This window comes from Leucoraja erinacea, chromosome 2 (genome assembly GCF_028641065.1).
Source record: "Leucoraja erinacea ecotype New England chromosome 2, Leri_hhj_1, whole genome shotgun sequence".
In the NCBI taxonomy this organism is placed as follows: domain Eukaryota; kingdom Metazoa; phylum Chordata; class Chondrichthyes; order Rajiformes; family Rajidae; genus Leucoraja; species Leucoraja erinaceus.
The window spans coordinates 26,764,047-26,785,929 of NC_073378.1; the positions used below are offsets into that span (position 1 = coordinate 26,764,047).

Sequence of the window (21,883 nt, forward strand, 5' to 3'; positions counted from 1 at the left end):
CAGCGCTAAAGGCCCCAGTTCGATCCCGACTACGGGCGCTGTCTGCACGGAGTTTATACGTTCTCCCCGTGACCCTCGTGGGTTTTCTCCGAGATCTTTGCTTTCCTCCAGCACTCCAAAGACGTACAGGTTTGTAGGTTGATTGGCTTGCGTTTTATATACTTGGTTTCTGTGTCAATTGTCCCTAGTGTATGTAGGCGTGTGCTAATGAGCGGTGGTCAGCGCTGACTCGGTGGGCCGAAGGGCCTGTTTCTGCGCCGTTTCTCGACACTAAAACAAATATTGTCGATATAACTTACAGCTCCAAAGCAGGTCAGCAAAGTGTTTAAGAAGGAACTGCAGATGGTGGAAAATCGAAGGTAGACAAAAGTGCTGGTGAAACTCAGCGGGTGCAGCAGCATCTATGGAGCGAAGGAAATAGGCAACGTTTCAGGCCGAAACGTTGCCTATTTCCCTCGCTCTATAGATGCTGCTGCACCCGCTGAGTTTTTCCAGCACTTTTGTCTACCAGGTCAGCAAAGTGTCAGGAATATAACCATGATTCATTACCTGATTAGTAACTTCAAGGGTGCTGGGATTGTAGGTAGTCACGGCGTGCGAGCCGACGGAAAACACTCGCTTGTACCTGAAAGGGGAAATAAAACAAACATGGGTAACAAGAGGAATAAGGCACGTCGAACTCTGCACACTTCTAACTTTACTTTGAACAAATCATTTTAAATTAGACACTTCACAGTCCAAGCATTTAATTGAATAATTAAATTACTGAATGAGCGCCTGAGGGGAAAGAAAAATCAAATACAATTTTTTTCTTGACATATTTGAGCAAACTTCATATTAGAGGGCAGCGGCAGAGTTGCTGCCTTACAGCACCAGAGGGTTTTCTCCGGGTGCTCCGGTTTACTCCCACAGGAGAAGGTGCAGGAATGGCCAGCACCGCCATTCAATGTGATCATGGCTGATCATCCCCAATCAGTACCCCGTTCCTGCCTTCTCCCCATATCCCCTGGCTCTGCTATCTTTAAGAGCCCTATCTAGCTCTCTCTTGAAAGCATCCAGAGAACCGGCCTCCACCGCCCTCTGAGGCAGAGAATTCCACAGACTCACCAGTCTCTGTGAGAAAAAGTGTTTCCTCGTCTCCGTTCTAAATGGCTCACTCCTTATTCTTAAACTGTGGCCCCTAGTTCTGGACTCCCCCAACATCAGGAACATGTTTCCTGCCTCTAGCGTGTCGAAACCCTTAACAATCTTATATGTTTCAATGATATCACCTCTCATCCTCCTAAACTCCAGAGTGTACAAGCCCAGCCGCTCCATTCTCTCAGCATACGACAGTCCCCCCATCCCGGGAATTAACCTTGTAAACCTACGTTGCACTCCCTCAATAGCAAGAATATCATTCCTCAAATTAGGGGACCAAAACTGCACACAATACTTCATGTGTGGTCTCACTAGGGCTCTGTACAACTGCAGAAGGACCTCTTTGCTCCTATATTCCATTCCTCTTGTTATATAGGCCAACATGCTATTCGCTTTCTTCACTGCCTGCTGTACCTGCATGCTTACTTTCATAGACTGATGTACAAGGACCCCCAGACCCCGTTGTACTTCCCCTTTTCCCAACTTGACGCCATTGCAACCAGGGGGAAGAACAAACTAGACCTGGTGTACACCAACATTAAAGATGCATATAAATCAGCCCCCCTCCCCCATATCGGCAACTCTCACCACTTAGCAGTCATGCTCACACCTGCATACAGACCCAGGGTGAAACAGGACAGGCCAACGGTCAAAGAAGTCAGAACATGGCCACAGGGAGCTACGGCAGCACTACAAGACTGTTTTGAAACCACACAGTGGGCCATTTTCAGAGAGGCAGCAACAGATGACAGTGGCATCAACCTCCAAGAATATACAGAATCCGTCATCGCATACATCAATAAATGTATTGAGGATGTAACGGTGGTAAAAACCATCAGGAGGCGTGCCAATCAGAAACCTTGGCTAACTGGGGAAGTGTGTTCCCTACTGAGAATCCGGAATGCGGCATTCAAATCTGGGGACAACGAAGCATACAAACTGGCAAGGGGTAACCTATCCCGGGGGATCAGGGAAGCGAAGAGGCTGTACGGACAAAAACTCAATAGCCACTTCGCAAATGACAAAGACACACGTCGCTTGTGGCAGGGATTTCGTACCATCACTGACTACAAGCCCCCCCCCCCCGCTGCGGATATGCCAAAACAACCCCTCCCTACCAGATGAACTGAACGAGTTCTACGCACGGTTTGAGGTTAAAAACAGCACCCAGACACGTGCACCACTGCCATCTCCCAGTGACCAGTCGCTCAGGCTGTCCGCAGCCGGAGTTAAAAAGGCCTTTGCCAGCATCAATCCACGCAAAGCTGCAGGGCCGGACAACATTCCTGGATGCGTTCTAAGAGACTGTGCCGAGCAACTGAAAGATGTCTTCACAGACATTTTTAACATCTCACTCAGCCAGGCAGTAGTGCCCAACTGTCTTAAGAGTGCCACCATCGTCCCTGTCCTGAAGAAACCAAACCCAGCCTGCCATAATGACTTTCGACCAGTGGCCCTAACACCCATTGTAATGAAGTGTTTTGAGCGACTAGTTATGCAGCACATCAAAAATAGTCTACCTGCCGACCTAGACCCACTGCAGTTCGCCTACAGAGCCAACCGATCCACAGAGGACGCAGTCTCAACAACACTGAACCTCGTATTGTCACATCTCGATCGGAAAAATACCAATGCTAGGATCCTCTTCATAGACTTCAGCTCTGCTTTCAATACAATCATTCCGCAGCAGCTGGTGGAGAAGTTGGAGCTATTGGGGGTTGATGCTGGCACATGTAGCTGGGTCCTGAACTTTCTGTCGCAACGGCAGCAGACAGTCAGGGTGGGCAGTAGGACATCAAAAACCATAGCCGTGAGCACTGGCTCACCCCAAGGCTGTGTCCTAAGCCCCCTGCTGTTTAGTCTGCTGACACACGACTGTACTGCCAGACTCAATAACAACTTCATCAACAAGTTCGCTGATGACACAACAGTGGTGGGTCTCATCAGTGACAATGATGAATCGGCGTACAGGATGGAGGTGGAGCTGCTCACAGGTTGGTGCAAATCCCACAACCTCATTCTTAACGTGGGAAAAACTAAGGAGATGGTGGTTGACTTCAGGAGGGCGGGGAAACAACACCATACACCTCTGCACATCGACGGAGCTGATGTGGAAAGGGTCAGCAGCATGAAGTTCCTAGGACTACATCTGTCTGATGACCTGACGTCCACGGCCAACACCACAGCTCTGGTCAAGAGAGCCCAGCAGCGACTTCACCCTCTCCGAAGACTACGTAAAGCAGGCCTCCCCACTACACACCTACGGACTTTTTATAGGGGGACTGTCGAGAGCACATTGACCTATGGCATCACTTCCTGGTTCGGGAGCTGCAAGGCGTACGAACGGCACCAACTAGACAGGATAGTGAAGACCGCCAGCAGGATTATTGGTGCTCCACTCCCCTTCCTGCTGGACATATACAGGAAGAGATGTATCAGCAGAGCCATCTCCATCATCAAAGACCCTTACCACCCATCGCATGACATTTTCTCCATCCTGCCATCTGGGAAGAGGTACAGGAGCATCAGCTGCAAAACCAGCAGGATGCTCCTCAGCTTCTTCCCACAGGCTATAAGACTGCTAAATGGACTTTGCCCCCTGCCAAGTATCGCGCACAAACCCCCACACTGCAGCAGAGCCACTGTTGTGCCGCTGCTGGTCGGAACGCCTGTTGAATGTTTAGTAGAGTGTTAAATTTGTTCATGATACATGTATACATTTATTTTTTTTATTTCTATTTATTTTTCATGCACACTGAATGGACACTGGTTGAGTAACTTTTTTTGTTTCCTCTGGGTATGCGAATACTCAGGAAATGACAATAAAGATATACAATACAATACAATTTAGATAGTAATCTCCCTTGCTGTTTTTGCTACCAAAGTGGATAACCTCACATTTATCTGTATTAAACTTCATCTGCCATACATCAGCCCACTCCCCCAACCTGTCCAAGTCACCCTGCATTCTCATAGCATCCTCCTCGCAGTTCACACTGCCACCCAGCTTTGGGTCATCTGCAAATTTGCTAATGTTACTTTGAATCCCTTCATCCAAATCATTGATGTATATTGTAAATAGCTGCGGTCCCAGCACCAAGCCTCAGGTTTGGAGTGATGTGGACCAAACAAGGGCAGGTGGGACTAGGGTCGCTGTGGGCACGTTTGGCCGATAGGCCTGTTTCCGCACTGTATCACTCTATTAAAAATAGCGGAATCAGGGGATATGGGGAGAAGGCAGGAACGGGGTACAGATTGGGGATGATCGGCCATGATCACATTGAATGGCGGTGCTGGCTCGAAGGGCCGAATGGCCTACTCCTTCACCTATTGTCTATGACACCAAAGCCGTGCAGGTTTGCAGGTTAATTGGCTGGGTACAAATATAAATTGTCTTGTGTGTGTGTGCGCGTGCGTGTGTGTGTGTGTGTAGGGATAGTGTTAATGTGCAGGGATCGCTGTTTGGTGCTGACTCAGTGGAGCAAAGGGCCTGTTTCTGCGGTGTATCTCTAAAATAAACTAAACTACACTGAGATAAGAGACTAGTGCTGGAAATCCCGCCCTGAAGCTGTACAATTTCATAATCTTTTCATAACAGATGTGATACTTGGTGTGTGAAGCTCCTTCAGACGCAGTTTTTACTTTCATATTTATTCATGTTACCCCGTTGCTGGTGGGTGCACGCTGCGACTAAGCAGACTATTTCTGAACTCTTATTGATTACTGTTTAGCATTAAATATTAACCAATACTATCCGATAACATTTTCTCTCTCCACCAGTCCCTCTTCCCTCCCCTCACAGAATAACTTCTTTCTATCAACGCTTCCAAAACAGCTTTTTCCCCTGCCAAGCTGCTCGTTTTGTTTCATTTACAAATTGTTATTTTGAACAGAATCAGTACAGCACAGAAACTGGCCCTTCGGCCCACAACCTTTGTGCCGACCATGATGCCAGCTGATCGCATCTGCGTATTGAGCGAGTGCAGCGTAGGTTTAGGGCCCTAGTGAGACCACACCTGGAGTATTGTGTGCAGTTTTGGTCTCCAAATTTGAGGAAGGACATTCTTGCTATTGAGGGAGTGCAGCGTAGGTTTACAAGGTTAATTCCCGGGATGGCGGGACTGTCGTATGCTGAGAGAATGGAGCGGCTGGGCTTGTACACTCTGGAGCTTAGAAGGATGAGAGAGGATCTTATTGAAACATATAAGATTGTTAAGGGTTTGGACATGCCAGAGGCAGGAAACATGTTCCCGATGTTGGGGGAGTGCAGAACCAGGGGTCACAGCTTAAGGTTTCCTTTTCTCCAGAGATTTCGTCAGACCCACTGTGTTACTCCAGCTTTCTGTGTCTCTCTTCGATGTAAACCAACAGCTGCAGTTCCTTCCTACACAGTTCATGACAAATGGATAACTTGTGAACTTGTATGGGATAAAGAGGCAGAGATCATCCATGATTGAATGGCGGAGTAGGCTCGATTGGCCGAATGGCCTAATTCTACTCCTATAACTTGTGAGCAGTTCAGGACTGCGCTGTGGTTGTGGTCGGATGGTTCCATGGTCTGATGACGGCTGGGAAGAAACTGTCCCTGAATCTGGAGTTGTGCGTTTTAACACTTATGCTATGCTCGCTCTTTACAAGATCGCTTCTATGGCACTGCCTGCAATATATACGTATTGCCAATACGATTTCAAAGGGAACATTCTCTAACTGATTCAAGTTCACTCAAGCAATTCTAGTAATCAAAATGTCAATCCTGAGAAAATAAAAAAGATATTTGAGCACTTAAGCAAATGGATTGGAAGGTCCTCATTTCAAGAAAATTGGATTAAACCACAATATCAATCTCCATCCTGCTTAATGCAAACTTACTTTGGTTTACAATGTTATTTCGTGAAAATATAGCTTGGGCAAATCAATCATTGTTTTAAAAAAAAAACAAGAATGCTCTTAGTGGTCACGGTGGCGCAGCGTTTGATCTGGTGTTTTGTTGGTTCACATGCTTGATCAATGGTGTTTTATCATTAATGTTTTATTATTATTAATGTTTAGCGTTTTCTGAGTCATTCGTAACGGTCACTGTATGTCATGTTGTTACTTGTGGGCAAATTCCTTGTTTGTGAATACTTGGCCAATAAACTTACTTACTTACTTAGAGTTGCTACCTTACAGCCAATGCAGCGCCGGAGACCCGGGTACGATCCCGACTACGGGCGCGGTCTGTACGGAGTTTGTACGTTCCCCCCGTGACCTGCGTGGGATTTCTCCGAGATCTCTAGGGGGTGCCGTCCTGTGTGATATGGCTGCCCAGCTGTTCGTTTTTGGAGTTCTAGTCTTTTTTATTTGGGGGGTGGGGGGGAGGAAGGGGGAACTACTTTTCAGGGCCCCTACCTGGTTGGAGAGGCAGCTTTTCTCCGGGCTGCTCTTTCGACCCGTCCTCCCGGCCTATCAGCGGGCCTGGAGCGACGTTTCCTGAGGGGACCGCCCAGTACCTCAGCTTCAGCGGCGCAGCGCTGGAACGCTATTACGGAGCGGGCGATGCCTTGTCCGGGTCGCCACGCAGGAGCCTCCGGTGAGCTGAAGACCACCGATGAAACATCGCGGAGCTGCGGGCGGCGGCGCTGACCTTAAACATTTGGAGCCTGGGATCTCTCGCTGAGATCGCCAGTGGTGGAGCTCCATCCGGCGCGGCCTTGTTGGCTTCGGAAGCCGCGGTCTCCAGTAAGGGAAGCGGCCGTTCCAGATGTTCCCATGCCGCTGAGAGAATTCTCCCGACGCCGGAGCAACATCACCCGGCGAGAACGGCCTGGAACATCGGGCCTCCGTAAAGGCGACTGTGGAGGCCTCAATAGGCCCGACTATGGGTGAACAAGGATATGGGGACTGGACTTTGTGCCTTCCCTCATAATGGGAACCATTGTGGGGGGATGTTTTTTATGTTTAAATCTCTTATTACTGTTTTGTCTGTATTCTTTCTTTATGTGTTGCATTGGCAAGAAGCATTTCACTACACCTAGGTGCATGTGACCAATAAAAATAACCTTTGAACCTTTGGATCTTCTGTTAACTCCCACACTCCAAAGACGTGCAGGTTTGTAGGTTAATTGGCTTGGTAAATGTAAATATTGTCCCTAGTGTGGGTGTAGGATAGTGTTAATGTGCGGGGATCGCGGCTGGTCGGCGCAGAGTTTCTCTAAACAAAACTAAACTAAATATTAACTAATTCATGGCAAAAATGCAACAATAAACCCTGGGGGTTTACCTCCATTTTACCATCTACCAGAACCATCTTCGCTGCCGTGTGCCGGGGCAGCAGGGCAAAGGCCATTGACGCCAACAGGATCAACAAACTCATCAGGAAGGCCGGCTCCGTCCTGGGGGCCGAGATGGAGTTGGATTCATGGGAGGTCGGCTGCGGAGCATCCTGGACAATACAGCTCACCCCCTCCATGACACACTGGTCAACCTGAGGAGCACCTTCAGCAGCAGACTGGTCCCACCAAGATGCAGCACAGAATGCCACAGGAGATCCTTCTTCCCTGTGGCTATCAAACTGTACAACCCCTCCCCATTCTGTTGTAGGGTAGACTGACTCCTCTCACCCTCCCCTCCCCTCCCAATCTTTACTCATTTATTCATTCATTCATTCATCGCCGTTGAAAACATAAGCGACGCATTGGCGTTGGTTTCCGACGGGAACGGAGACGGACGCACCACATATCTCTGTCCTCCAGTTCCTGCGGGCCTCTGCCGCTGGAAGTACAGGATTTTTGTGTGTGTGTATGTGTGGTTTATCGTCACCCCTTACAATGCCGTGTACGACAGTGATCGTAACTTCTACTGAAGTGTGGATGGCCGTTGGCTCGCGAGGAGCTCATCCGCCCTTTGACAGGTCTTGTTTTGGTCCTGCTGGGGGTCCACAGTCCCCTCCTCACCTGGCAAACCAGGTGGGGGGGGGGGTAGAGACGGTTTAGTCGCCGACTATCCGAGAAGCACAGGATTACATGGTACCCGTGGCGGGGGGGGGAACTCCTCCCGACCTGTCCTTCACTCATGAAGAAGGTTCTCGACCCTAAACGTCGCCTATTTCCTTCGCTCCAAAGATGCTGCCTCACCCGCTGAGTCTCTCCAACATTTTTGTCCACCTTAAATCGTTCCAACATCTGCAGTTCTTTCTTAAACATTTACTCATCCCCAATCCTTTCCACTCGTCACTTTAATTTCATGTTTCTTGTGTTTCATCAATTTCCCTCCTGGGATAAATAAAGTTCTATCGTATTGTCCAAGGTCACTGGAATTGTGGCATGAAATATTCATAAACCATTAAGCCCCGTTTCAGGAATTAAATATGTCCATCATTTATGCACTTAATTTGTATGTCCGAGTCAAACCGCACGGACACAAGCCGTTCAGCCCAACGAGTGCATGCAACCAGGATGCTCCATCGAAGCTCGTCCCATTAACCCATGCTGCTCCCAACCTTTGCTCACCATGTACCCGCTGAAAAGTCCCTTAAATGTCATAGACCCTGCCTCAACGACCTCCGCTGCCATTTAATCGGGATGCATCGTAGCTTGGTTTGGGAACAGCTCCATCCAAGACCGCTAGAAATTGCAGTGAATTGTGGACGCAGCTCAGACTATCACACAAACCAACGTCCCCTCCCATCGACTCCATTAAGGTCATACATAATAGGAGCACAATTAGCCATTCGGCCACTCAAGTCTACACCATTCAATCATGGTTGATCTATCCCACTCTCCTGCCTTCTCCTCATATCCCGACACCCGCACTAATCAAGAATCTATCTATCTCTGCCACTCTATCCAGGCCTTTCACTTTGGTAAGTTTCAATGACGTTTCTTCTCTCCCCCCCCCCCCCCCCCCCCTCTTCTCCTAAACTCCAGCAAGTACACGCCCAGTGCCTTCAAAAGCTAATCATAGGTTAAACAACTCATTCCTGGGATCTTTCGCGTAAACCTCCTCTGCACATCATTCCTCAGATATGGTGTCTAAAATTCTTCACAACATTCCAAATGCGGCCATGGCTGACCATGGGTGTCTCCAGGGTTGGAGGACGCCCTGTGCGTGACTTTGTTTAACGTGGGGAGACTGATGCACAGACAGCCACCACACGGTCCTTGACAGATCTGGGTCAGGATCCAGTGGCATGGAGTCCAAGACGACCGGAGACCCTTTTCTGCTGCAGCCTTCATCCGCCTTCCCAGCCGTTGTGACGCTCCACTAAAGTCAGCCATCGTCCTCCGCCTGTTCCACCGTTGAGGTCTTGGTCGGATTGGCTCTTTGTCAGAGACCTCCTCCTCGACCTTACCGCCATGGGTGGCCCTACCAGGAGCACAGCTCCAAACGGCATCACTCTCAAGGCCACACAAGTTATTGCTAGCAATAACTAATAATAAATCAAACGGAACTAAAAAAAAAACTGAACTAAGTTGCCCCAGCGAATGAGGAAAAGCAGGAGTGATGACTAAACAACATTTTCCACTGAGATAACAGATAATGAGCAGAATAGCCAGTGGCCTCTTGTGTGGCAAGATTGTCACATTATATTCAGGCACTCACTAGTTTCCTTTCCCTCTTTCAGCTCAAGCACTTGCGCAATTACCAAAAAGGATCCGAAGCGTTGTTTAAATTGCACTTTAAATCGATGTTGATTGAAAGAGAGTGCACAACTGGAAAGCAACGAGACAGACATATGCTGACGCATGGAGTAACGCTGGGAACTTTCAGCAGCTTAATGTAGTGCTGGGAAATGAAGCCATATATTGGTCAGCATTCGAGACCAGCTTCCTCTTTCTCCTCCCCCTCCCTCCCTACATTACCCTACAATTTTGAAGTCTGAAGAAGGGTTTCGGCCCGAAACGTTGCCTATTTCCTTCGCTCCATAGATGCTGCTGCACCCGCTGAGTTTCTCCAGCACTTTTGTCTACCTACAATTCTTCATAGGACTGGCCTCAAATAGCTGCCTTGACCAAATGGAGATATTCACTAACAATTAATCAGAAAAAAACATTAGACTCTTTATGTCAATAGACAATAGGTGCAGGAGTAGGCCATTCGGTCCTTCGAGCCAGCACCGCCATTCAATGTGATCATGGCTGATCATCCCCAATCAGTACCCCGTTCCTGCCTTCTCCCCATATTCCCACGACTCCGCTATTTTTAAGAGCACCATCTAGCTCTCTCTTGAAAGCCTCCAGAGAACTGGCCTCCACCGAATTCCACAGACTCACCACTCTCTGTGAGAAAAAGTGTTTCCTCGTCTCCGTTCTGAATGGTTTACTCCTTATTCTTAAACTGTGTGTCCCCTGGTTCTGGACTCCCCCAACATCGGGAACATGTTTCCTGCCTCTAGCGTGTCCAAACCCTTAACAATCTTGTATGTTTCAATGAGATACCGTCTCATCCTGTCAAAACCACACTTGTGTTCGAGCCTACATGCTGCGTAGTTTAATTATATTAAACCAGGGTTGAAGGAGCAATTCAATTTAATCTTGCACCCCGCAATTCATATCTCATATTTCCCTACTGTGCAAACATTGGAACAAAACATTGGTGACCCTCAGACTATCTTTGATTGGACTTTGCTGGCTTTACCTTGCACTAAACGTTATTCCAATATCATGTATCTACACACTGTAAACGGCTCGATTGTAATCATGTAGTGTCTTTCCGCTGACTGGTTAGCACGCAACAAAAGCCTTTCACTGTACCTCGGTACACGTGACAATAAACTAAACCAGAAAATGTCAGCACGGGAACAGGCCCATCGGCCCACAATGTCTGTGTCGAACATGATGCCAAGCTGAACTCATTTCCTCTGCCTGCACGCGATCCGTATCCCTCCATATGCATGTGCCTATTTAAACACCACTATCGTATCTGCCTCCACCACCCGTGGTGATGCATCCCAAGCACCCTCCACCATGTGGAAAAAACAAATTTGCCCCACACATCTTTAAAAACAATAGCCCTTTGCCTCAAAGCCACATCCTGTAGTCTTGACACTTCCACCCTCGGGGAAAAGAACTGACCGCCTAGCCGATCTATGCCTCACACATTTTATATATTACTATCAGATTTATTTTTAGATTAGATTAGATCCTTTATTTGTCATTCAGGCCTTATGGTGTGAACGAAATGTAGTTGCCTGCAGCCATTCATGTAATTATAAACAACAAAACACACAATAAACACAAATTAACACCCACCACACACAGTGAGTTCACCAAGCACCTCCTCACTGTGATGGAGGCAAAATCTTAGGGTTACTGTCTCTTCCCTCCTCTTCTCCCTCTGCGCTGAGGCGATACCCCACCGGGCGATGGTCATTCAGTCCCGCGGCTCACCGAGCTCCGCGAACGGGCCGGTTCAAACACCGCGGCCTAGGGTGGTCGAAGTTGCCGCCCTCCAGTCCAGCGGGCGCAGCTGTTGCCGCGGGAGCTCCGGAAAATAGGCACCAGCCTGTGACCTGCGAGCTCCCGACGATGTCGTCCATTGGCCCGCGGCTGAGCCCCGGATTCAGGTTGCCACCGGAGCACCGTCTCCGCCCCGAGCCGTACCAGCCCCGAGTCGTGCCGCTGCCATCGGAGCGTCTCAGCCCTGAGCCCCCACCCCACCGGAGCGCTGAGTCGTGCCGCTGCCCGAACGCCGCCACAGCCCGAAGACGGCCAGCCTCGCGTTGGTGAGTCTTGGCTGGCTCTGCCTCCGGAGTCTCGAGGTCGGTCGCAGGTTGGAGGCTGCCAGCTCCGCCATTAGGCCTCAGCACAGACGGAGGCAGAGAAGGGGGATACGACACGAAGGTCGCATTCCCCCGAAGGGAGAGACAGAAAGCCCTGTTTCACCCCCCACACACACATATAAGACAACCTAGTAACCAAAAATTTAACTAAACAAGACAAAAAAATATATGGACTTCAATGAGGCATTTGACAAGGTTCAAAATGGTAGGCTGCTCTAGAAGGTTAGATCGCATGGGATCCAAGGAGAGATAGACATGGACATAGACATAGAAAATAGGTGCAGGAGCAGGCTATTCGGCCCTTCGAGCCTGCACCGCCATTCAATATGATCATGACTGATCATCCAACTCAGTTTCCTGTACCCGTCTTCTCTCCATACCCCCTGATCCCTCTAGCCACAAGGGCCATATCTAACTCCCTCTTAAATAAACTGGCCTCAACTACCTTCTGTGGCAGAGAGTTTCAGAGATTCACCACTATCTGCGTGAAAAATGTTTTTCTCACGCAGTTGAATGGATAGATAATTGGCTTCATGGAAGGAAGCAGAGGGTGATGGTGGAAGGTTGCTTCTCGGGCTGGAGGCCTGTGACTAATGGTGTGCCTCAGGGTTCATATGGTCATAAGTGATAATAGTAGAATTAGGCCATTCGGCCCATCAAGTCCTCTCAACCATTCAATCACGGCTGATCTATCTTTCCCTCCCAACCCCCATTCTCCTGCCTTTTCCCCCATAACCTCTGACACACGTAGAGGAACCTACCTATCTCTGCCTTAAAAATATCAACTGAATCGTTCGGTGCTGGGCTCGTTACTGTTTGTCATCTACATCAATGATTTGGATGACAACAGCAAGATCAGCAAGTTTGCTGATGATACAAAGGTGAGTGGTTTTGCAAATAGTGAAGATGGTTGAAGTAATTTAATGCAGAAAAATGTAAGAAGTTGCATTGCAATGAATTGAATAGAATAAATATTAGCCAAATATGTTTACATGCAAGGAATTTGCCCGTGGTGCTTTGCTCACAAGTAACAACACGATATACTGTAGACAATTCAAATTAAAATATTATAAAACTTAAACATGTGAAGAATAAAATAAAATGAAGTCTAACAAGGGCAGGATCTACACAGTGAATGGTAGGGCTCTGGGGAGTGTTGTAGAGCAGAGGGATCTAGGAGTACAGGTGCATGGTTCCTTGAAGGTCGAGTCACAGGTAGATAAGGTGGTCAAAATGGCTTTTGGCTCTTTGGCCTTCAACAGCCAGAGCATTGAGTATAGAAGTTGGGAGGTCATGTTGCAGTTGTATATGAAGTTGGTGAGGCAATATTTAGAGTATTGTAGGTACACAAAAATGCTGGAAAAACTCAGCGGGTGCAGCAGCATCTATGGAGCAAAGGAAATAGGCAACGTTTCGGGCCGAAGCCCTTCTTCAGACTGATGGGGGGGGGGGGTGGGGAGGAGAAGGAAGGAAAAAGGGAGGAGGAGGGGCCACAGGACGGGCGGCTAGGAGGGGGGGAGGAGACAGCTCAAGGGTTAAGGAAGGGGAGGAGACAGCAAGGGCTAGCAAAATTGGGAGAATTCAATGTTCATGCCAACCGGACGCAAGCAACCCAGGCGGAATATGAGGTGCTATTCCTCCAATTTCCGGTGTTTCTCACTCTGGCAATGTAGGAGACCCAGGACAGAGAGGTCGGATTGGGAATGGGAGGGGGAGTTGAAGTGCTGAGCCACCGGGAGGTCAGCATGGTTATTGCGGACTGAGCGGAGGTGTTCGGCGAAACGATCGCCCAACCTCCGCTTAGTCTCCTCCCCGATGTAAATCAGTTGACATCTAGAGCAGCGGATGCAGTAGGTGAGGTTGAAGGAGATACAGGTGAACCTTTGTCGCACCTGGAACGACTGCTTGGGACCTTGAATGGAGTCGAGGGGGGAGGTGAAGGGACAGGTTTTGCATTTCTTGCGGTTGCAACGGAAGTGTCCGGGGAGGGGGTGGTACGGGAGGGAAGGGAAGAATTGACAAGGGAGTTGCGGAGGGAGCGGTCTTTGTGGAAGGCAGACATAGGGTGAGATGAGAATATGTGGCGAGTGGGGGGGTCACGTTGGAGGTGGCGGAAATGGCGGAGGATTATTTGTTGTATTTGCCGGCTGGTGGGGTGAAAGGTGAGGACCAGGGGGACTCTGCCCTATTTGCGAGTGCGGGGATGGGGAGAGAGAGCAGTGTTGCGGGGTATGGGTGAGTTTTTGTCTTTGCCATATTGCCGTATAGAGTATTGTGTTCAGTTCTGGGCACCGTGTTATAAGAAAGATGTTGTCAAGCTGGAAAGGGTACAGAGAAAATTCATGATATGGTAAATGGTAGGGAATTGAAGAATTTAGGTGAACAGAGGGATCTGGGAATAACTGTGCACAGTTCCCTGAAAGTGGAATCTCATGTAGATAGGATGGTAAAGAAAGCTTTTGGTGTGCTGGCCTTTATAAATCAGAGCATTGAGTATAGAAGTTGGGATGTAATGTTAAAATTGTACAAGGCATTGGTGAGGCCAATTCTGGAGTATGGTGTACAATTTTGGTCGCCTAATTATAGGAAGGATGTCAACAAAATAGAGAGAGTACAGAGGAGATTTACTAGAATGTTGCCTGAGTTTCAGCAACTAAGTTACAGAGAAAGGTTGAACAAGTTAGGGCTTTATTCTTTGGAGCGCAGAAGGTTAAGGGGGGACTTGATAGAGGTTTTTAAAATGATGAGAGGGATAGACAGAGTTGACGTGGATAAGCTTTTCCCACTGAGAGTAGGGAAGATTCAAACAAGGGGACATGACATGAGAATTAAGGGACTGAAGTTTAGGGGTAACATGAGGGGGGAACTTCTTTACTCAGAGAGTGGTGGCTGTGTGGAATGAGCTTCCAGTGAAGGTGGTGGAGGCAGGTTCGTTTTTATCATTTAAAAATAAATTGGATAGTTATATGGACGGGACAGGAATGGAGGGTTATGGTCTGAGCGCAGGTATATGGGACTAGGGGAGAATACGTGTTCGGCACGGACTAGAAGGGTCGAGATGGCCTGTTTCCGTGCTGTAATTGTTATATGGTTATATGGTTATGAGGATGATGCCAGGATTAGAGGGTGTGAGCTATAGGCAGAGGTTGAGTTGGCTGCGACTCTATTCCTTGGAGCGCAGGAGGATGAGGGGCGATGTTATAGGGGTGTATAAGATCATGAGAGGAATAGATCGGGTAGATGCTCAGAGTAGGTGAATCGAGGACAAGAAGACGAAGGTTAAAGGTGAAAAGGAAAAGATTTAATGGGAAACTGAGGGGTAACTTTTTCCACACAAAGAGTGGTGGGTGTATGGAACAAGCTGCCAGAGGAGGTAGTTGAAGAAACAGTTAGACAGGTACATCGATAGGGAAGGTTTTGAGGGATATGTACCAAATGATGGCAGGTGGGACTAGTGTAGCTGGTCAGTGTGTGCAAGTTGGGCCGAAGGGCCTGTTTCCACATTTCCACACATACAGTCATTAAGCTGGAATGGGTGCAGAGAATATTTATGAGGATTTTCCAAGGATTTGAAGGGCTGAGCCAGAGGTGAAAACCTCCCAACCTGGTGCCAAGGCAAACTCTCTCGCAATGACAGCAAGAAAACAGAGACTGTGATCGATCTCAGGAAGCAAAGCGGTACACAAACATTGACAACAATGTCGGGATGGTTGATAGGTTCAGGTTCTTGGTTTCTTGGTCCTCCAAAATATTCCAAATGGAATTTAAACTGGAGGTGGTGAAGGGAGGGCTTAAGCCAGAAAGGGTTATTGGGAAGAAAGAGCTACTTTAAATTTAGTTGCATCTGGTTGGGTAACTATAGTTGGGTGGAGATTATTCCATGCTTTAATTGTGCGGGGGAAGAACAAATTGCTGTACACATCTGTATTTGTAGCTGGGATCACAAATTGGATCGAATGCCCTCGTCTGCTCCTAATTGGTTTGGGTTTGGTGTAGGTCTTGTAGTCTATGTCGAGCTGGCCATGTAACATTTTGTAAAAACAGGTCAAACGGTGAGCTTCACGTCTGTCTTGGAGAGGGTTCCACCCCAGAGAATTCAGAAGTTTGGAGACACTTGCTTCTCTCTCATAGGTGTTAGTAACAAATCGAGCTGTCTGTCTTTGGACACGTTCGATGGAAGAAATGTTTTTATTTGTGTATGGGTCCCATGCTGCAGGTTCTTAGGAATACGTATCCTCAGCAATTTGTCCTGGACCAGTCACATCAAAGCAAATGGCCAGGAAAGCTCACTAATGACTCGACTTCCTTGGAAAGCTTTGGAAGTCTGGCATGCTCCCAACAACTCTCACCAACGTCTGCAGATGCACGTGGAAAGCATTTTGTTGGGATGCATCACCGCTTGGTTTGGGACTGCAAAAAATTGTAGAGAATTGTGGACGCAGCCCAGACCACCACCCAATCCAACCTCCCTTCCATCGACTCCATCTGCACCTCATGCTGCTGCCTCGGCAAGGCCAGTGGCATAATCATTGGACAATTTGCACCCCACTCACACCCTCTTCCATCCGGCAAGAGGTACATAAGTTTGAAAACACACACCTCCAGTTCGGGGACATTCTCTTCCCAACTGTTATCAGACAACTGACCTCCCATCCATCTCATTGGAGACTTTCAAACTATCTTTAATTGTTTTTTCCTGGACTTTATCTTGCACTAAACATTATACCCTTTATCCTGTGTCTGTACACTGTGGACGGCTTGATTGTAATCATGTTTAGTCTTTCCGCTGACTGGATAGTACGCAACCCTACAGAGCCCTAGTGAGACCACACCTGGAGTATTGTGTGCAGTTTTGGTCTCCTAATTTGAGGAAGGACATTCTTGCTATTGAGGGAGTGCAGCGTAGGTTTACAAGGTTAATTCCCGAGATGGTGGGACTGTCATATGCTGAGAGAATGGAGCAGCTGGGCTTGTACAATCTGGAATTTAAAAGGATGAGAGGATATCTCATTGAAACATATAAGTTTGTTAAGGACTTGGACACACTAGAGGCAGGAAACATGTTCCTGATGTTGGGGGAGTCCAGAACCAGGGGCCACAGTTTAAGAATAAGGAGTAAGCCATTTAGAACAGAGACGAGGAAACACTTTTTCTCACAGAGAGTGGTGAGTTTTGGAATTCTCTGCCTCAGAGGGCGGTGGAGGCAGGTTCTCTGGATGCTTTCAAGGGAGAGCTAGATAGGGCTCTTAAAAATACCGGAGTCAGGGTATATGGGGGAGAAGGCAGGAACGGGGGGTACTGATTGGGGATGATCAGCCATGATCACATTGAATGGTGGTGCTGGCTCGAGGGCCAAATGGCCTACTCCTGCGTCTATTATCTATTGCAACAACAACAAAAAAAGGCTTTCACTGTACCTCGGTACACGTGACAATAATAAACTAAACTACAGGAGAAGCTGGGCAGACTAGAATATTGCTTGGAGTGCAGAAGGCCGAGGGATGGCCTTCTAGGAGTATAAAACCACGAGGGGAAATAGGGTGAATGCACAAAGTCTTTTTACCCAGGGCACAGGAATCAAAATCAAAAAATGTCTAAACACCTGTTTTTGCCTTTTAAATTATGGGATATTGTGCGTAGATTGATGATTAAAAAAAGGAATTTAATCCATTTTAGAATAAGGCTGAAACGTAACAAAATGTGGAAAAAAGTGGCATTTATGCCTACAATATTCTGTTGTGCTACAGCAAGCAAGAATTTCATTGTCCTATCTGGGACACATGACAATAAACTCTCTTGACTTGACTTGTCTTGAATGTACTGTACAATGTTTAAGGGATTGGACACGCTAGACGCAGGAAAACAGTTCCCGATGTTGGGGGAGTCCAGAACCAGGGGGTCACAGTTTAAGAATAAGGGGTAAGCCATTTAGGACTGAGATGAGGACTTTTTCCACCCAGGGAGTTGTGAATCTGTGGAATTCTCTGCCACAGAAGGCAGTGGAGGCCGATTCTCTGGATGTTTTTTCAAGAGATCTTGAAATCTCTTAGGGCTAAGGGAACCAAGGGATATGGGAGTAAAAGCCAGAACGGGGTACTGATTTTGGATGACCAGCCATAATCATATTGAATGGCTCAAAGGGCTGAAAGGCCTACTCCTGCACCTATTTCCTATGTTTCTATGGTAGACAAAGTGCTGGAGAAACTCAGCGGGTGCAGCAGCATCTATGGATCGAAGGAAATAGGCAATGTTACGGGACGAAACCCTTCTTCTGATGCTGCTGCACCCGTTGAGTTTCTCCAGCACTTTTGTCTACCTTCGATTTTTCAGCATCTGCAGTTCCTTCTTAAATTCTAGGTTTCTATTCCTTCTCTCCAGAGATGCTGCCTGACCTTCTGAATAACTCCAGCATTTTGTGTCTATCTTTGGTTTAAACTAGGCATCTGCAGTTCCTTCCTGCACACTATGAAATGTATATCAGCAAACCAGAGGTTGGACAGGCCACGTGTGTGCTGGAAGTTAGTGGGGGACGCTCAGCAAAGAATAAAGAGGGGCCCAGCGTGGGGGGGGGGCGCGCCCTATACGTGGTGCCCCTCCAAGACATGAACGCTCCCCTCGATGCCGGGGAGACACACACACACACACACACACAAAAGCCGGAGTAACTCAGCGGGACAGACAGCATCTCTGGAGTGAAGGAATGAGTGACGTTTCGGGTCGAGACCCTTCTTCAGACTGCCTGTCCCGCTGAGTGACTCCTGTCCATCTTCGGTTTAAACCAGCGCACACACACCCACCCACCACTGAGCTCTGCCGGCTGCCTGTTCTTTGCTCATACCTCACTTGCACCAGGGCAACATTAGTGAGCATGAATTTCACACACCCGACACGGCAGCTTCCGACCTGCATCGCTTTGTACGATGGCCAGCAACTGAGACCAGGATCCTGCATATCATGTCAGTGAAAACAAGCAGCAAACAGGGAGAAGGACAAGGGAAAATGCCCATTCCAAACGAGACACTAATATCCTAAAGTCCAGTGAAGGTATATTCTAACTGAAATACAGCTTAGCACAACCAAATCTTACCCTTTTTTTTACCAACTATGCTAATCAGAAGCCTTTCCTCTTCTTCCCCACCCACATCCCCCATCCTAGTTGTCCTACTCTTTACCTCCTTATATCCCTTCATTATTACACAACAGAGGATGTACTTCCCACGGCAGCTGAGGCAGAACTTCCCACGGCAGCTGAGGAAGCACAATCTGCCACGATGGTCCAATTCTACACGGCCATCATAGAGTCTGTCCTCACCTTCTCCATCATGGTCTGGTTTGACTCAGCCACCAAGCACAACATCCGGAGGCTGCAGCGAATCGTCCGATCAGCAGAGAAGGTTATTGGCTGCAACCTTCCCTCCATGGATGAACTGTACACTGCAAGGGCCAGGAAGCGAGCGGGCAAGATCATCTCTGACCCCTCTCACCCTGGCCACAAACTCTTTGAATCACTTCCCTCTGGAAGGCGACTCTGGATCGTCAAAGCTGCCACAGCCAGACATAAAAACAGCTTTTATCCACGAGTAGTTGCTCTACTCAACAGCCCAAAATCTGTAGCCTCCCTTTGCTGGTATTTTGTTGGTTCACATGTTTGATCAATGGTGCTTTATCATTAATGTTTTATTATTATTAATGTTTAGTGTTTTCTGAGTCATTCGTAACTGTCACTGTATGTCATGTTGTTACTTGTGGGCGGAGCACCAAGGCAAATTCCTTGTATGTGAATACTTGGCCAATAAACTTACTTACTCCTTTCCCCACCACCTATGGGCCATTATGGGCCCAGCTTTCCTTGGTCATCTGTTGTCTGCCCTGCTTTTCCATCCAGTTCCCTCCCCCCTACTTTCACTCTGACGAAGGGTCAAGACCAGAAACGTCAGCCATCCTTTCTCTCCAGAGATGCAGCCTGACCCGCTGAGTTACTCCAGCACTCTGTGTCCTTCATCATGCTAAATCATAGTCGTACAGCCCAACTCATCCAACCTCATCCGACCAAGATGCTCCAGGTAAGCTAGTCCCATGTGCCTGCATTTGGTCCATGTCCTTAACAACCTTTCCTGTGCATGTACCTGCCTGTGTCAGCCGCGGTCTCCGGTGAGGAAAGACCGATCCTGGACTGGACTCTGGACTCTGGTCTTGTCCACGGGGGGGGGGGGGGGGGGGGGGGGGGGGGGGGGGGGGGGAATGGAGGAGGACGACCAAATTTTTTTGTGCCTTCCACCACAGTGATGAATGCTGTAGTGGATGTTTATGTTACATGTTGTGTCCTGTTTATGCATTTTATTATTTTGTTAACCCATCTTTATGCTTTGTATGGAACTGATTTTTAAATTATGTAAAGCACTTTGGGGTCAATGAAAATTGACTATAAATGTGCTATATAAATAAACTTATTATTATTATTATTTAAACACAACCACCTCCTCCACCTCTGGCAGCTCGGCCTCAGCATACGGCAGGTGCACAGAGCAGCGGTAGAAGGCACCAATGGCATGGTGCCAGGCCAGATCCACCCCTTACATCATCAACACAGTGTGATGCCAGGACACCGGGCATCAACGGGCTCTGCGATCACGGAGCTGGAGGCCTCACTCGGGACTGACTTTCAGCCCCACCGCGGGAGACGTGGACATACCATCGGAGCCGATCCTTTGCCTGGGATCGACGCTCCAACATCGAGGAGCTTGCAGTCTCGGGTCGAGCCCGATGTCGGGAAGCTTCAAAGTCGCAGAATGTTCGAACGGCCCCAACTCAGGGTGCGACCGCCCGCCGCGGGGAGCTGAGATCGCCCCGATGCGGGAGCTTGATCACCCCGATGCGGGGGACCCGACCGCCAGCTACAGGAGCTAAGATAGTCCCATCAACGGAAGGCTCGAGGCCCTCGACCGCAGGAGAACGAAGAATGGAAGAGATGAACTTATTTTTTCCCGCCTTCCATCATAGTGAGGAATGTGGAGGAGTCACTGTGGTGGATGTTTATATTAAAATGTATGTTGTGTGTTTTATTGGTGTGACTGCATGGCAAATCAAATTCCTCGTGTTGCAAAACATACTTGGCTAATAAACTATCATTATGATGATTATGATTAAATCGAAGATTTTTTCCCCCACACAATCAATAATTCAGATCTTCAATCACAAACAAAAAGCAAGAAAACTATTGATGAAATTCCAAAGCAAAACAGTAATTAGACTATTTCATCATAAAAACATTTTTTTTTAACTATCCAATATCAGAAAGAACTTACTTTCCCCTCCACGAGTGTTTTGTTGTGTAGTAACAGGCCAAATCCTTGTTCTCTTTGATAACATTCATTTTGAAGTGGGAACCTGAAATATGTAAACATGAGGCAGATCAAGACTTGAATTCTGGTACATTACTCATAACCTCAGGAGATCCAATTATACACTGATGGGGTATAGTTTAGTTTAGAGATACAGTGCAGAAACAGGCCCTTCGGCCCACCAGGTCCGCGCTGGCCAGCGACCGCCGCACACGTCACAATTTACAATTTTACAGAAGCCAATTAACCTACACACCTGCAGGTCTTTGGAGTGCGAGAGGAAACCGGAGCACCCGGAGAAATCCCATGCAGGTCACAGGGAGAACGCACAAACTCCGTATAGACGGCACCCGTAGTCAGGATTGAATCCAGGTCTCTGGCGCTGTGAGGCAGCAACTCTACCGCTGCGCCATCGTGCCGCTTGTATAGGAGAACCAGAAGCCCTTGACAGGGCCTCTACTCGCTGGAGTTTAGAAGGTTGAGGGGCAAAACATATTCATTGAAACTTACAGAATAATGAAAGGCATAGATAGAGTGGATGTGGAAAGGATGTTTCCACTGGTGGTAGAGTCTAAGACCAGTGGTCAAAGCCTCAGAATTAGAGGGCGCTCTTTTAGAAAGGAGGTGAGGAGGAACTTCTTTA

The 21,883-nt window shown here is 48.0% G+C and overlaps 1 protein-coding gene across 1 annotated transcript in view; it reads right to left on the minus strand.

The window, feature by feature from the left end:
* LOC129705359 (dnaJ homolog subfamily C member 13-like) overlaps positions 1-1,742 on the minus strand; it is a 109,097-nt gene extending 107,355 nt beyond the window's left edge. The window contains exons 1-2 of the mRNA XM_055648907.1: positions 1,729-1,742; positions 550-625 (exon numbers count right to left, since the gene is read on the minus strand). Of these exons, the coding sequence (XP_055504882.1) occupies positions 550-625; positions 1,729-1,742 (90 nt within the window). The remainder of the gene's footprint in view (positions 1-549; positions 626-1,728) is intronic.
* Positions 1,743-21,883: the final 20,141 nt, after the last annotated feature.